Genomic DNA, 16,674 nt, shown 5'->3' on the forward strand with positions numbered 1-16,674 from the left:
ATTTATTATTATTAAGAGAATGGAAAGCGTTCCAGAGGAAAGCAAAGAGTTTCAAACCCGAATTGCATTGATGGAAACCCAAGTTATGCATTAGTTTAGGCCGCAACTTAAAAGAGAGTGTTGGCGTAAATTCATTTTTTATCTTATTTCTTAGAAGATTTTATTAATAAAAAACACTTAATTCATTCAGTAAACATTGATAGATCCCAATGAACAATGCCAAATATATCTCCACCCCTAAAAAAATGCGCTGGCATAAACGACCTCTACCCTTACAAAATGCGCTGGTACCCAATCTATTTTAAATATTTTAATTTTTTTTATAAAAGAATAAATAAATAAAATAGTTTTAATTTTGAATAGGATTTTTAACCAATTTCGTCACATCACGTGTCATTATCCAAATTTACTATTTTGTTAATAGATTTTCAATCAATCGTGTCATGTATCACTATCTGTTTACAATAATTTAGCCAAGATTACGATAAAATTTTCAATCAATCTTGTCACGCCACGTGTTATTATCCGAACGTACTATTTTGTGGATAGATTTCCACTAAGATTTTCAATCAATCATAACACGTCACGTGTCACTATCTGTTTACTATAATTTAGCCAATATTACGATAAGATTTTCAACCAATCTAGTCACATCACGTGTCATTATCTGAATGTACTATTTTGTGAATAGATTTCCGATAATATTTTCAACCAATCCCGAGCGCCACGTGTCACTTCATGTTTACAATAATTTAACCAAGATTTCGATAAAATTTTCAATCAATCACGTAGTGCCACGTGACATTGTCTAGAACCCCATCCTTTATTTTTTTTGTCCATATAAACCCTGCATCCCTACATTCATCCTCACACTAAACTCAATCCTTCTTTTTAGCTCAGAATCATTCTTCATCGTTTTCAAATCTTGAGTTCTTACAATGTCTTCTTCAATGAGAGTGTATAAACAGTTTGAGGAGCAACAGAAAAGATTGTTGGCACAACAGGAAGAATTGGTCAATCTCGAGGAAGGTGGAGATGGAGATGAGGCTTTCGTAATGGAGGAGGATGAGTATGATGACCATAGAAGGCAGAGGGCCTCACATTCCCACCGTGTCACAGAAGTCATATAGGAAATACCAACCGCAACAGATGACAACAAAGGAGTAATACTGTCATCATTTTCAGCATTTGGGTGCAAAACAAAAATAACCACACAATGAAATAATATAATCAAATCTCACCACATATTTCAGCGAGATAAAGAAAACCCTTTGTTCTAATATAATTATCAAGGAACGCTTTATCAGAATTAGTGAACCAAATATTAAAACTGAAGGTGAACAAATCCTACACAAAAGAGAGTTGTAGACAAGAAATGCTGCATAAAACGAGTGTCCTATTGTTTATATGACAAAACTAGAACAAAGAGAGGCCCTAAAAGCCTGAAAGTGGCAACAGCAAACATAGGCGAGTTGCTGCTATCTTCACCGAAGGCTTGCAAGCTCAGGAAAGCCTTTAAAGCCAAGATACCTAGTCTGCAAGACAAAGGTAGGAAACTGCACAATCCGTGCCTATCTAGGAAAGAGAAATGGGAAGGACAACATCCCCAACCAGGAAAGGACGATGCTCACAGGAACCCTCCCTGCAGAACCGCCAAGCAAATAAGCAAAACAAGCATCTTCATAAAAGCTTACATTAGCATAGTGTTCGAACAAAATTTTCGCGGCATCTTGTTGTCCATGACCAGCAGCCCATATCAAAGGACTTCCAGCGTCACTTTGTGAATTAACATCAGCACCTTTGGAAATCAAATACCTCAGCAACTCAATGTCTCCTGTTGTACAAGCACAAACCATTATATAATTCATACAATTTGATTGAGCCATAAATGCGGGTGCAATTTGAAATGCTACTGAGAGCTTAACATCCTCATCCAATGTGCGTGCACAGTAAAAGTTTACAAAACCAAAATTGAGTTTTCAAAACTCACCTAATCCAGCAGCATGATGAAGAGCTGCGGCTCCCAATTCACTAGCTATACCAGGATTGGCACCAGAATCAAGAAGGTATTTTGCAGTATCGGTATGGCATTGCCGGGCAGCATGAACAAGAGCAGTCTCACCTGTAAAGCAGTAACAATATTTAAAGATAAGACTAGTGAATCTATGATGTATCAATAAATGTAAAACTCTAGCTAGACTTAAGTTCTCTATATTACTGACAGAGATTCTAAAGTCGCATTCTAGTCTCGTTGAACAAAAACACACGATTTATAACAAGAAGCACAGACCGTCTTCGTCCTTTGTATCAACATCAAGTTTCAGTTCCTCCAGCAAGTACTTGCACACCTCAGTCTTGCCCTCTCTAGCCGGAAATGAAGGGCCCCTCGCTTGTTGGCATCCTTAATATCAGCCACAGTTTTCGCCAAATCCTTCCCTTCATCAAGCTGCCCGGCCAAATCTACCCGAAACAAAACCCCAATTAAAAAATTAAAAAATCATTGAGAAATTGTTGAACAATTCAATTACAACCACAGCAAACTGAAACAAGCAAAAATAACCCAATTCGTCACAAGAAAGACAGAGCATTTTTACTCGCTCTTTAAGAGATCAAGATTCCCAGTAACGGCAGCATTGAGAAATTGTTGAACTTTATCAAAGAATTACTTTTCTATTTTTTACGTAAGAGTAAAGGGGCAAACTTGAAATTTACAAATGAGACTAATTCGAAAGAAAATGGAATTATACAACAGTATATACACATATATATGAATTGAAAATCATGGGCAATCATAAATTAGTGAACTTTTTGCCTCAGATACCAGATGGTATTCAAGGAAAAAGGGTGACTGGTGAGTGATAAGAGTTGGAGAAAGAACCTGCAAGGGCAGCAGAAGCGTCAGATGCCATGGGAAGGGTAAAGAGGAATAGTAGTTCGTCTCCTTAGGTTTTTGAGGGTGTGAGCGGAGAGAGTTCTCAGTGAGAGTTCAACTCTCGGTTGGGTTGAGACACATAGAAACGCAGAGACAGCGGAGGAGGAGGATCCGAGTGTTTCTGGGGTTTATGGTTTATGCCTGCCACAAATAATTGGAAACGCAAAGAAAAAGGGTCAGTTTTTGCGGACGCAAAATTTACTTTTTAATGAGTTAATTATTTTCACCTCAAAGTACCCAATTATATCAGATTTTTTTTGGGAAATTTTATTTGAACCCTAAAAACTATTTTCTATACCCAACTTAAATATCTTTGCCATTAAATCCTTCATTTTACCCCTAAATTAATGTGAGATAAGAAAAATATATTGAAAGGAGATGAACCCATATCAGCCCCACCAACACCCGCTGCTTTCCGGCATCTTCTTCATTGAGGCGAGTGAATCTTTTGTGTCAGCATCTTCTCTTTTCAGGCTTTTTTTTCCGTTCTCTCTATTTCCATCTTATATTCTCCCCCTCCTCCTCCTCCTCCTCTTTATTGCTCACTTCCTTCAATCGACAAATGACGAAAGCAAATCGGGGCCTACACAATTTTCGAGTGTTACAGAGTCGGCAACGTAGAGAATCACGACCAAGGGTACCTTTGTGTTGTATGGAAGGCGTTAGATGTCAAAGCTTGTGGAAGGTAAATGGACTGCCATGGATGGCAAAAGTTGCCTTGAAAAATCACCAGCAGATCTCTGGTGGGGTTTGAGGTGGAAGTGACAACGGGTGTAAAAAGACATTTTGATTTTGTTTTTTATTTTTCAATTTTATACAAGGGTGAATTAGGAATTTAAATAAAATATTTTTATAATTGGGTGTAAAAGGAGGTTGAATGGGTTTTAATAAAATTTCTCTTTTTTTTCTTGAACAAACGATATTATTTAGGTGGACTAAATCTTACAATGAGCTAGTAATAATATGGTTCAAATTTACCTATAGCGATAATCGAACCTAAGACATTTCATTTACAAATAAATAATACTAAGTGTCATAAAAAAAAAATTTGGTAGTGTTTTCCAACTAATTCATATGACATTTTTAGAAAACACAAATACTTTAATATTTTAATATGACTTGATACTTTACCGGGAACATAGCTCGGTCTCTCAACACAATTAGTTGAAAGTTTTTTATTTCAAGGATCCAACCAATTGTTTTGTGACACTTAGTATACTTGTTGTATTTTTGGTACAATGAAAAAAAAATCTCTCTTCTAATAGAAGTAGGGATCTTTTTACCACAAGATCTAATTATTTTTTTCAAAACAAATAGTTTGGATTAAACTATAATGTTTAAAATGCAAAATACTAATTATATGATCATAGATTGTCTACAGTAATAGTTCATCCATAGTATGATAGCAATAATACGAAATTCTCATATTTCATATTTTCTTTTACGAATTATAACGATATTTTAATGATATTTTTCTTCACAAAGATGGAAGAAGCTCAACGTCTGAATCATCCGTTCCATTTGACAAATATTGGTATGAAAAATATTGTAATTTATGATCATTGCAATACGTCTTTACAATTAGCATCTATATCTAATAAAAAGTAACAATCCTTAAGAAAAAATAATAAAAAGTAACAAATATTTCTAAGAAGAGGTCTATTTATTAAAGGTAATTGTTTCATATATAGTACATTCCTCCAATTCCACTTTCATATTTGATCGATGATGCCGGATGTGCTACTGGTGTGGTTGCATGTTAGATGTCCCCAATATACATCATCAACTCTCTCTGTGTCCCAAAAAAGATATCTTACATGATAAACGTGCTGTGCAGGGCACCCAAGAGAAATTTAATTGGATTATAAAAGTAATTAGAAAATTAAGCACATTAATCCTCCAACCAAACCAACCAGAAAAGTCTGATGAGTGCCAATAGATCCTTCTAATTTGCAGTTTTTTGCATACATGCATGCTGCTTAACATGTTCCAATCTCTCTTTAGATGGTAACTAGTAGCACAAATTAATCAAGAAACCCCACTTGAGCATAACCTTAAGCCGACCTCGATCGATCTTCTTCCTCCTCTCGATCTCCTCTCTCCTTTTTTTTCCTGTAGAATTCTATCTCTCTCTCTCTCTCTCTCTAGAAAGTATAAGTAGTTTCCTCTGTACAAGCAAAGCCATCTCACACTTCAATTTTCTTAAACTGCACCACTCACTCATGAACAAGAACAACCTCTCTTTTTTCATGTTTTTGCTTTTGCTTTTTAGTCCTTTGTACAAGCAAAGCCATCTGATGATGATTCCACTCTTCAGGAAGACTGGATCACTGAACAAGCCACAGCTTGTGCCCAATGCCTCAATTTGGTCTTCACCTGTTCAGGATTATCACCTACAAATCCACAAAATCAAATTAATATTTTTCAAAACAAACAGTTCGGAGTAAATTACTCTAAAAAACTAATTCTATGACCATCAATTGTCTACAATATCCACGCATAGTATGGTAAACAATAATATTAAATTCTCATATTTCATATTTTCTTTTATGAAATTCTCATATTTCATATTTTATGAATTGATAGTTTAATTATATTTTTCTTCACAAATATAGAAGCAGCTCAAAGTCTGAAACATCCTTCCCATTTGACAGATAAAGTACTAAAATATTGTGTATATTTATTAAAAAAAATGTTCTCTTATCATACTTTTGTTATGATAGAAAGTCGTCATACCTGGACTGCATATCTTCCATGCATCGGTATCGCTCGTAGGGCTTCCAAACGACAACGAATGTCCACCCATTGACGAAGTAGAATGGCGGGAGCTAGCGCTATTCGGTGTGGACACGGGGCTCAGGGAATACTGGCGGTTGACCGCGAAGTAAAGGTCAAGAGCGGGCAAGGTAGCGCTCAACCTCTGACCTTCCTCCTCATTGAACCCAAACCCTAGCTCAATGCACCCTTTGAGTTCATGCAAGTCCTCGTCCGTCAGATGCATGTCTTCGGAGTCTCTGATCCCGTGCATCCTCCTCTCCTGGCTGAGAATCTGGCGCCGCCGCCTCTCCCAGGCGATGTCCCTAGGCGTCTCGCACATGGACAGCTGCTTGCTCAGGCGCTTCCGGTTCAACATCTTGGGTGGGGCCAGCGGCATGTGCTGCAGCTCCTCGGAGGAGGATGAAAGGGATAGTGATGGCGACGATGACGACATCTTCCTTCGGTGTAAGTTCTCGTCCTTCATTTTTACGTAACTAAAAATTAATTAAACAAACGATGAGTTTGCTTGATTAACCAAATGCATGCACGTACGTACGTGGTGGTGTATGGTATTGAATGTATGGTATAAGGTTTATGTATGTGTATATGTGTGTGTTCTCAATACGGAGGTGGTGGTGGTGACAGCGGCAATAGAAGGAAGCCGCCGCACCAATCAGACATAGGTCTTTCGATCTGAGTGTGGTACGGGGCCGGGTTGGAGGGTTGGGGTGGGGTGGCGGTGTTTTATTTCTTCCCCAAAAAAGATAATCAGAAGGAGAAAAGGATCAGAGGAATTTAGGGTTTCTGAGGTGCATGATCTCTCACCAACCCGACCAGCTCAACACAGACGTTGTGTGAAGGCCTTTAATGGGGACAACGAGGGTGGATGGACCTGCGGTGGCCGCGCACATCCGTTGCCATTTCCACCATCCATTTCTAACTGTCACTAAACAAAACCCTCCCTAATTAATTTGTTAATTTTGGAGGGTACATAGCACGTACATATCTTCTCATATTCTAACAAATATCTTGTGCAGGCATGCTCCCTAAATTTATGTACGTCATGTCTTTGGATTTTTAGCTGGTGATACTAAAAAAAGAATGATAATATGATCAATGGTTACCTACCTTTGACAACAGTATCATTCTAGAAGTTACAATTTTTTAATATTGTGAATAATTAGGATTTTCGGACCAATTTGCTCATGGAGGACAATTTATTTATTTATTTTATATTCTGTAATTCTCTTTTGATTTATTCACTCTAAAATTCATAAGCACAACAGGAAGAAAAAAAATGTGCACAAATCACTTCTCTTTACACACGAGTGCTACTATTTGAACTAATTGTTGACAACCTCTGTATTGCGGGTAATGTGATAAGTAAATGTAGTTTAAATAACAATGAACAATGTAACACATCTGAATAATCTTTTAATTTAAGGATTTGTTAGTAGCACTCCATTAATAGTACTCCAAAATAGTCGTCATACACTCCCCCAAAGAGGAGTTGCAACTCATGTAGAGAGCCGTTATTAGCACCAAAAAATGTTACCCTCCAATCCCTTTGTGTGCATTTTCTCTTGTAAGTGTTTTAATTAAGGAATAGTTTTGAATGATCTTTTGAAATTAAGGGAGTTGTTAGTACTAGTACTCCAAAACAGTCATCATACACTCCTCCATACCATTCAAGAAATAAGAGAGAGTAGTGCCAGATGTTTACTATTCATTGCTACTAAGTTTCTTAATTTAACATTCATGTAGAGAGTTGTTATTGGCACAAAACAAAAATTATTATCCTACACTCCTTTGTGTGCATTTTCTCTCGTGTTTTATTAAAGAGAAGTTTCAAGTGATCTTTTGGAAGTGTCAAAATAACATCTAATTTATTATAATGTCTTTTGAAATTCTACTTTGTGATAAGAAGTCTTGAGTTCGAATTTTATAGACAACACTTAGTTGATCAAAAAGTATAATCTTTTCCCAAATTCAACTTTTATAGTCATTACGTGACACCATCTTTTTTAAATGGTTGAAAGCGTGCTTTCTGCAATTAGCGTTTCTTGCGAGAAGCACTTCAAGTGCTTTTGAAACCCAAAAATATTCTCTCAAAAACACTTTCAATCATTTTAAAGTATCTTTCACACCAGCCCTTAGTCATTGGCTTAAAGCTTGGGCAATGCTCCTGTTCTACATTGCAGGAGGTCGTTAGAGTAGTTTCTCCAGCTTTTGGGGTACATTCATATAGAAATCAATATACCGATTGAAGTCAGCTCATAAGTCCATGAAATCAACGGTGGATTCCTTCCTTCAGATTTCATTGGTTCAACAAAACATTTTTCCAAATTATGAAACAAAAACATTATAAAGAAATTGCTAAATTTAGCATGTTCTTTTACTACAAACAGAAACTTCAAACGTTGTTACAACCAACCAAAACCTGTACAATCTTCGATTCTTGCTCCGAACCATTGGTTTCCAACTACATTCCCGGCTGTCAAACAACAACGGACATCTCAGAAATGGAAATCGAAACGAACTAAGAAAACAAAAGAACCCACATTTTACAAAAAAATAGAAGAGTACCAAATAATCAACCCTCTGCCTATGTCTTCGTCTTGCCTGGTCTAGTCCTTGAGGTCCAGGTAAGACCGCTAACCGTTTTTGCGTTTGGTTAGGTATGGCTTAGGTTAACACCATCATCCATAGAAGAAGAATACAAAGAAAAACCAGAGACCAAAGAAACCCTTGTCGTTTCTCCGGGCGTACAGGAGAACTTCTTGTACTTCTTCATTGATCAGAGTCCTCCGTTTTCCTGTACGCCGTTGACAGAGCTATCGGTCTCTGTCTCTCTTTTCTTTTTCGTTTTCTTTTTTTATTAGCTAGCAATGTACATCAAAACCCCGATTCTTCTCTTTCTCGCCTTTGCATCCGTGTTCTTGAACGGCCTCAATGCTGAAAACCCGGGCTCAGATCCGCTGATCCTTGGCTGCGGCGCTGAAAATGAGGCCAAAGATGCAGATGGGAGGAAATGGCAACCGGACTCGAAGTACCTTGCCGATTCATCAAAGACAACCTCGGCACAAGCGCAGTACCAGGACCCTGCGCTTCTTTCCGAGGTTCCATACATGAAAGCCAGGATTTTCACCGCGAATGCCACATACAAGTTGCCTGTGAACCCGAAGCAGCGGTACATGCTTAGACTTTATTTCTATCCGGCTGTGTACGGCAGCAACAACGCTGAGGGGTCCTATTTTTCGGTTGTCGCCAATGGAATCACTCTCTTGCAAAACTTTAGCGCTTCAATCACTTGCAAGGCCCTTACACAAGCTTATATCATGAGAGAGTATCTGCTGGCACCCCTCAACAAGGATTCTCTAGAGGTCACCTTTTCGCCTTCCTCGGGGTTTGCATTTGTGAATGGCATTGAGCTGATTGGAACGCCTGACATGTTCGGCGACGCTGCAATAGTCGGGTCTTCAGACCAGACTTTTGACGGCAAGAGGTCAAATTTGCAGACCATGTTTAGAGTGAATATTGGGGGGCAGTTTATTTCCCCAACCAATGACTCCGGCGCCCTAACAAGGACATGGTACGATGACTTTGCTTATGTATATGGTGCGCAACTTGGGGTCACCAATGAGGCCGCCAAGGGTGTAAAAATCGACTACAAAAATATGCCACCATACATTGCTCCCGTTGATATCTACAGGACCTCGAGATCAATGGGTGAGAAGAAGGACATCAACCTCGGTTACAACCTCACATGGGTGTTCAACCAAGTTGATGCCAAATTCATGTACCTTGTGAGGTTACACTTCTGTGACTTTTACCTCACCAAAACCAACCAAATAGTGTTCACAATCTACATTAATAATCAAACCGCCGAGGCTGAAGCAGATGTGATCGGATGGACAGGAGGAAAGGGGGTGACTACATACAGAGATTATGTGGTAGCGGCCGATGAGGATTTTAACGGTGACCTTTGGCTAGCCTTGCATCCTTCAACGAAATCAAGTCCAGAGTTCTATGATTCGCTCCTCAATGGGGTGGAGATATTCAAGCTCGAACAAGCTAAAAACTTGGCAGGCCTTAATCCCAAGATTTCCAACATGTTGGCAAAGGATATTGAGGAAAAGCAGAGAAGCTTTCAAAGTCAGCAGCAACAGGGAGAAAGCGGAACCAACAAAGCTCACGTGATTGGTGGTGCTGCTGGAGGAGCTGCAGCCTTTGGCATAGTTGCTGCATTGTGCATTGCTGTGTACCAACGAAAGAAAAAGGCCCTGGGAAGCGATACACACACCTCTAGCTGGCTACCAATCTACGGCAATTCCCATACCAGTGGCACCAAATCCACAACCTCAGGCAAGAGCAATGGTAGCGCCCACCTGTCATCAGCTGCTCAAGGCCGTTGTAGGCGTTTCACCTTCCCTGAGATGAAACATGCTACTAAGAATTTCGACGAGTCTAATGTCATTGGTGTTGGAGGATTCGGAAAGGTGTACAAGGGTGCCATTGATGGAGGAACAAATGTGGCCATCAAGAGATCCAACCCACAATCAGAGCAAGGAGTTCACGAATTCCAGACCGAAATTGAGATGCTTTCAGAGCTGAGGCATAAACACTTGGTCTCTCTAATTGGCTTCTGTGAAGAAGATAATGAAATGTGCTTGGTTTATGACTACATGTCACGCGGCACTCTACGAGAGCATCTGTACAAGGGCAACAAATCTCAAGGTCAACTGTCATGGAAGAAAAGGCTGGAGATCTGTATTGGAGCAGCAAAGGGACTTCATTACCTTCACACCGGGGCTAGGTGGACCATCATCCACAGGGATGTCAAGACGACAAACATTCTCTTGGACGAGAATTGGGAGGCCAAGGTTTCTGATTTCGGGCTCTCGAAGACTGGTCCCAACATGGATCAAGGCCATGTTAGCACAGTGGTGAAGGGTAGCTTTGGTTACTTGGACCCCGAATACTTCAGGAGGCAGCAACTGACAGAAAAATCCGATGTCTACTCGTTCGGAGTTGTCCTCTTCGAGGCATTGTTCGCAAGGCCAGCTCTCAACCCTAGCCTGTCGAAGGAACAGGTCAGTCTAGCGGATTGGGCTCTTCATTGCCAAAGAAAAGGAATTGTGGAGGAAAACATTGATCCTCACCTCAAGGGGAAAGTCAACATGGAAAGCGTAAAAAAATTCGCAGACACAGCTGAGAAGTGCTTGTCCGACTCAGGACTCGACCGCCCCACTTTGAACGACATCTTGTGGAACCTTGAGTTTGCACTCCAGTTGCAGGACGACACAGATGGCTCGAGTCACTCCTCAAGACGCGAAAGAAGTGACTCTGACGACCCCCATCTGAGAAACCAAAACATGATGGCAGTACACTACAGCAACCTGAGCCTCGGAAGCGATAGTGATTTGGGAGAAGAAACCAACAACAACAACAACACCACCACCACAAATGAGAACACCGACGACACCAGCGCAATCTTCTCACAGATTGTCAATCCAAAAGGTCGATAAACGTAATGCTCTTAGTTCATGATTTGCTGTAAGAGAAAGCAATATGGGATCAGACCAACTCACAAGATTAATTGCTTTCGTTGTATGTAGTACTTTGTCTACTTTTTGTTCCTATATATGATTCTATAGCAATCTGTACGCTACTCAAACAAGTTCATGCAGAAGTCGAGTTTGTTCTTCCCGGTGTGCTATATGATAAAGTTATAATTTGTATATTAGTCTCTCATCTAGTATATAAATCTTATATACACGATATATTATCAACTGTAAATTGTGGAAATCGGAAAGAACATAGAAGGAATCATTTTGTTAGATTCTTCATGTTTTTACCTCTCTACTTTGTTCCAATGAGTAAGAATCGTTCAGATGCTTTACACTTTCCCGTCTATTTTCTCGAGAAACAAACAAAGATTTCTGAGTTTCATACACTGTGAGCCTGATTATATTTTCTAAACCCTAAACCCCAATCCATAAAACTAGAACGTAGCATAAAAAGATGGAAATTTACAAACGGCACAGCCGGCCACTGATCTAACACCGATACTACCCCAACGTCGTTGTAGATCCGTTGCGCTATTTGGCTGCAACGTCTTGCATCCATCCTGCAGAAAATAAATTGGAAAATATGTCAGGGCTGTGAATTTGTTAATTTGATGTGCATGCTTGTGCTCGCTATAGCTCAAGCTGATATTGATGACTCCATCACCACCGCAAATATGGATTCCAAACTTGCTTCTGCAGGTATATATGTGTTTAAGTTGTTAAACTATTTACGATTGTTTTGCTCGACTTTGTAGATACATCGCGCTACACGGATGGCTTTGCGAATTCTTGTTGTGAGAGCTACTCCAAGATTAAAAGGGTGTAATTTGGTTGCAACGTCTCGCATGCATGCTTCAGATAATAGATTGGGAAACATGCCATGATTCCCAGTAGCATTAGTAGCAAATAAACATACTTCATAAGCTATTTGATTGCAGATATAACATCTAGAAAATGAGACGTAAAATAGTTCTTTCATGATTTTACTGAACTCCCCGTTGTATTTAAGGGGAGGAAGATAAATATCTTGAAGAAAACAGAAGCAAAAACACTAGAATCAGCAGAAAGTTAGCAAGTCTAAGTTTAAAATGACGGTTTTGCATCTATTGCGGCGGTTTTGTATTTTTAGCGGCGACTTTCAGACTTTTTGTGACCATTTTAAAGAAAATCAGCCGGTGCAAAATTTGTGGGTGTTAAAAACAAGGTTTAAGTCAATTCCATGGAGACATAAGCCTCATTGGAGGGTAACTTATTTTATTTCAAAGATACGTTCTCATATAAGGGTGGATATGAAGAACTCAACTACTGAATTTAATTGCACAGATAAAAAAACTTAAAATATCTTTTACAACGATATAAGTTGTCACTAGTCGTCCCAAAATAGTTGTTTTGCAGCGGTTAAGAAAGTCGCCGCTAAAAGTCGAGCATAAATTATAGCTTCCCCACCCCCCGCCCTCCCCCCTTAGGTGATATTTTGCTGTTTGGACCAAACCATTGAGTTGATGGTTGTCGTCCAATAACCTAATTTTAGGAACCTCTTCGAGGGCTCCATCTAACTCTACAATATTAAGCCTTACTGTTCATTTGGCTCTGGTCATTTGGCTTCCAAATTAGTTATTGTACGTTCAATGTTTTATTACAACCATATTAAACGAAATTGTGTTATGATGACTTGATCGATCCAGATGATTCAAAATGCACTGCTATGCTTGGACGATTGGGACTCAATAAACTGGACATTGATCTGCGACGGTGACGTTGAAAACTACAAATTCACCCGACCAAAGTTCCATCAAGCATCTCTTCAGAACAAATCTAAACTCAGAAATACGTAACAAAAAATCTTCACCAAAAAAACTACGTAAAAAATACAAGGACATTGAGAAAATACGTATAAAATTTCAGGGCGTTAAGAAAATCGCTGAAACAACCAACAAAATGAAAATGGAACAAAGACGTATATCGCAAAATATCTCCGATCAAAACCAGTTAGAATTTATTTTCAAATTAGCATTCTCAAAGGACTAGGGTTCCAAACCCACATAAGCACGTAACCAGTTTCCAAATAACTCCACAGAAGGTAAACCAGGTCAAGATCTAAGACTGATTTCAGAGAATCGATACATAACTTAAGTAGACTATACTCCGCAGAAAGCAAACTACATGAGGAAAAAAAAAAGGAACTTTAACGAAAAACTCCTGGTACTGTTCACTTTAACGAAAAACCACATTTTTACACTAAAAAGTCAATCTTAGTACTATTCATTGTACCCTTTATTTTGTCCTTATCGTTAAAACTCAAAGTTTTCAAGCCCTTTTCATTAGTTTTCCTATAAAAAAAATCTACTGAATAACTGCTCAGAAAACAGCTAAAACACAACTAATAAGAAACAGAAACTAAATCCTCAACTCCCGAATAAACATAAATTTCGTGACACCGCATTAAACAAGAGAATATTGCACAATTTTTTTGAGAAACAAAATTATTGCACAAATACAAGGAATTTAGATTTAAATATAGCAGGAAACGGAAATGGCACAAGTGAGTAGTAACTCACTTACTTAGGAGTCTAGGATACATCAGCATCCGAGGGCACCAGAACACCAAGTGAATAGAGCCCCAAAAGCTATAAATAAGACATGGCACACCATATTCGACTGATATCAATACCATGCCAAATACAACCAAACTGAATGAAGAAATCTCAATACGCATTTGCAATGAGATGCAAACTCGGAGTCCCGGACTAAAATTGATGTTTAAGTCCTAAATAAAAAATGGGTGACATGAAGCTCAATTGCCTCATAAGAACCAACCAAAAAAAGAGAAAATGCCTCTGAAATGTAAAGGCTTAAACATCTGCAGAACTTAAAACAGACGCCACGTACGGGGTCACCAGGACACTGCAAAAGTTCATGTTTTCCTAGTTGCAAATACCAGTGCTTGTGTTATTTTATGATATACTGTTTTTACAGCATTTATGCTGATACATTGATGCAAAATGCCTCGCCTCAGACTAGTGAACGAAAGAGACCATATAGACGCAAAATACATGTAAATCACATAAAAACTCCATTAACATGTAAATATTTTCGCGTAGCACTTTCGTGCAAAATTGAAGCCGGTGATCCAAATGTTAAAAGGAAGGTAGAATTGGTCTCAAAGGGTGTGTTTGTTGCGTCGGACTATCTCGGACTGGATTAGCTTTGGGGACTAAGCTGGACTGGCTTAGACTAGACTAAGTTAGACTAACTTAGTGAAGCGTTTGGTGTAGTGTCGGACTAAAAACTAAAAACAATAACAAATTCTAATATTAAATTATTTAATTCACTAATAATTATTATTTTATATTATTAATTCAGATTTATTATTATTTTATTCCTACTTTTGACTATATTTTTCCTCTCTAGAAACCTCCGTCTGTAGTGCTTCCTATTTCCTATTTCCTATTTCTTTGCTCCGTCCTCTCCCTCTTTTTCCTCCCCACTCCCTCTGTTTCTCCGTCCTAATCCCTCTTTTTCTTTGTCCCTCTCCGCTTTCATCTCCACATTTTTCTTCCTATTTTTCTCTGTTCATCTCCCTTGTTTCTTTTTCTAATTTTTCTAAGACGCAATTGGCAAATCAAACCCATATCAGAGTTTGAGTCATATGGGTACTCGTCGTTCTACTTCTCCGGCGTCAACGACGATGGTCTGCGATTAGGCAGTCTGGAGTGCATGTGTAATTAGAATGGCTCTTGTGCATGTGTGAATGGGCGATTGCTGTGCGTTTCATACGCACAACGATTTTGTTTTTGTTTTTGTTTTGTTTTTTTTTTTGTATCAAATTTTGGGTTTGGATCTGGGTTTGAGAATGGAAAGAGTGCATAATTTTTTTTCCTTTTTTGTTTTCGAATTTTGAGGGATTTAGGTTTGAAAATGGTATATGAGGGGCGAAGCAGAGCAGAGTTGGTAAATGGGATCTGGGTTTCGAATTTTGCAAGGAACAAGTAGGAAGAGGAGATGGGCGAAGCAAGGAGTTGGTCTTAGCAATCCGGCCGATTTCGAGGGGTCTCGTGAAGACCCTTTAGCGAAGCCGTTAGTCTTGGTTAGTCGGGGCGAGTCTCATTAAAGCTTGTCCGGGCGTGGAACAAACACAGCATTGCAGTCCCACTTAATCCAATCTAGTCTAGTGAATGCTAGTGAGCTCAAACAAACGCACCCAAACAGTATTACACAAGGACCAACATTTCACTTCCCAGTATTTCAATTCTAATATGTGACCCTATTGCCCTGGTGGATTCGGCCTTCCGCTTCAACCCACTGCATCCCGCGTTCAAACCCTACTCTCTACCCACAGTTTAGAATATAGTGTAGATTATGCTCCTATATTTAGGATCAAAAACACAGATAAATTCCATTAAATCAACTAATTAGCCATTTATCTAATTATTTTAAATAATCCACATCCAGCATCAACTGACTTCCAATAGATACATACAACTGCATTTGCAAACAGTCCAAATTGAATTTAATTAGCCATTTATTAAAATCCCCTTCGTTTTTTTTTTTCCTTTTACAATAAAACCTTTATATAGTCCCGGTTACTTGGAAAGGGATCCTCTCCGAATCTCTTCCACCAAATTCATCCAATCACCTAATCCGGACCCTTGAAATTTGATCAAACGGCTAAAGTTATTATAACTTTTAAAGGGACCCCTGATTGTAGCCGTTGGATCAAATTTCAAGAGCCTGAATTGATTGATTGGGTGGATTTGGTGGAAGGGATCCGGAGAGGATCCCTTTCCCCGGTTACTTAATAGAGATGTAGTTAAAACATATTGGCTTTGACTTAGTAGTGGAGCATATGAATTTCCATGAGCCCAATTCATGTTTACACTTTTGACTCACTTTTTTTTTTTGGAAATATTTTTGCTCACCACGAGTGGTGGTGATACTCATCATCCTATTTATTAGCATTAGATGATTTTAAATATCACAATCTGTGTAGTGGATAGACCTACATTTAAAATTTTAAACTCGTTCAATGGGCTCAACACCCTATTTGTCATTGTTAGATGATTTTAAATATTGCAATCTGTGTAGTGGATAGACATAAATTTCAAAATTTAAACTCGTTCAACAGACTCAACACCCTATGTATCATTGTTAGATTATTTTAAATATCGCAATCTGTGTAGTGTATAGACAAAAATCTCAAAATTTAAACTCATTCAATGGTCACAAAGGTGGTGAGCATTACTATCATTTAAGAATGGTGAGCAAAAATACACTTGCTTTTTTAGTAAAATTAATATTCTACGTTAATGTATACCAAAAAAGGAGGACGGTTTGAATTCAGGACGCATTAGACCCATTATTCTAAGTCACTTTTTTTATACTATCGATAGGAAGAGAGGGAAAATCGAATTGTCC

The 16,674-nt window shown here is 38.6% G+C and overlaps 2 protein-coding genes and 1 pseudogene across 2 annotated transcripts; 1 reads left to right on the plus strand and 2 right to left on the minus strand.

The window, feature by feature from the left end:
- Positions 1-1,309: 1,309 nt before the first annotated feature.
- On the minus strand, positions 1,310-2,909 carry LOC126592368 (uncharacterized; annotated as a pseudogene).
- Positions 2,910-4,576: 1,667 nt separating this feature from the next.
- On the minus strand, positions 4,577-6,523 carry LOC126592594 (uncharacterized). The gene is made up of 2 exons (XM_050258343.1): positions 5,669-6,523; positions 4,577-5,325 (listed from the first exon to the last, which is right to left on the minus strand). Exons 1-2 carry the CDS (start codon positions 6,171-6,173, stop codon positions 5,246-5,248), a joined length of 585 nt encoding a protein of 194 aa, XP_050114300.1. The 5' UTR covers positions 6,174-6,523; the 3' UTR covers positions 4,577-5,245.
- A 1,690-nt stretch (positions 6,524-8,213) lies between these two features.
- Positions 8,214-11,591, plus strand: LOC126592087 (receptor-like protein kinase ANXUR2). The gene has a single exon (XM_050257844.1). It carries the CDS (start codon positions 8,578-8,580, stop codon positions 11,215-11,217), a length of 2,640 nt encoding a protein of 879 aa, XP_050113801.1. The 5' UTR covers positions 8,214-8,577; the 3' UTR covers positions 11,218-11,591.
- Positions 11,592-16,674: the final 5,083 nt, after the last annotated feature.

Source organism: Malus sylvestris, chromosome 12, assembly GCF_916048215.2.
Source record: "Malus sylvestris chromosome 12, drMalSylv7.2, whole genome shotgun sequence".
Taxonomy (NCBI): domain Eukaryota; kingdom Viridiplantae; phylum Streptophyta; class Magnoliopsida; order Rosales; family Rosaceae; genus Malus; species Malus sylvestris.

Excerpts from the sequence above, each read along its gene's own strand:
- LOC126592594 (XM_050258343.1), bottom strand. The coding sequence starts at position 6,173 with ATGAAGGACGAGAACTTACACCGAAGGAAGATGTCGTCATCGTCGCCA. Across the intron at positions 5,326-5,668 it reads ATGGAAGATATGCAGTCCAG|GTGATAATCCTGAACAGGTG; the intron begins GTATGACGACTT and ends GTGGATTTGTAG.
- LOC126592087 (XM_050257844.1), top strand. The coding sequence starts at position 8,578 with ATGTACATCAAAACCCCGATTCTTCTCTTTCTCGCCTTTGCATCCGTG.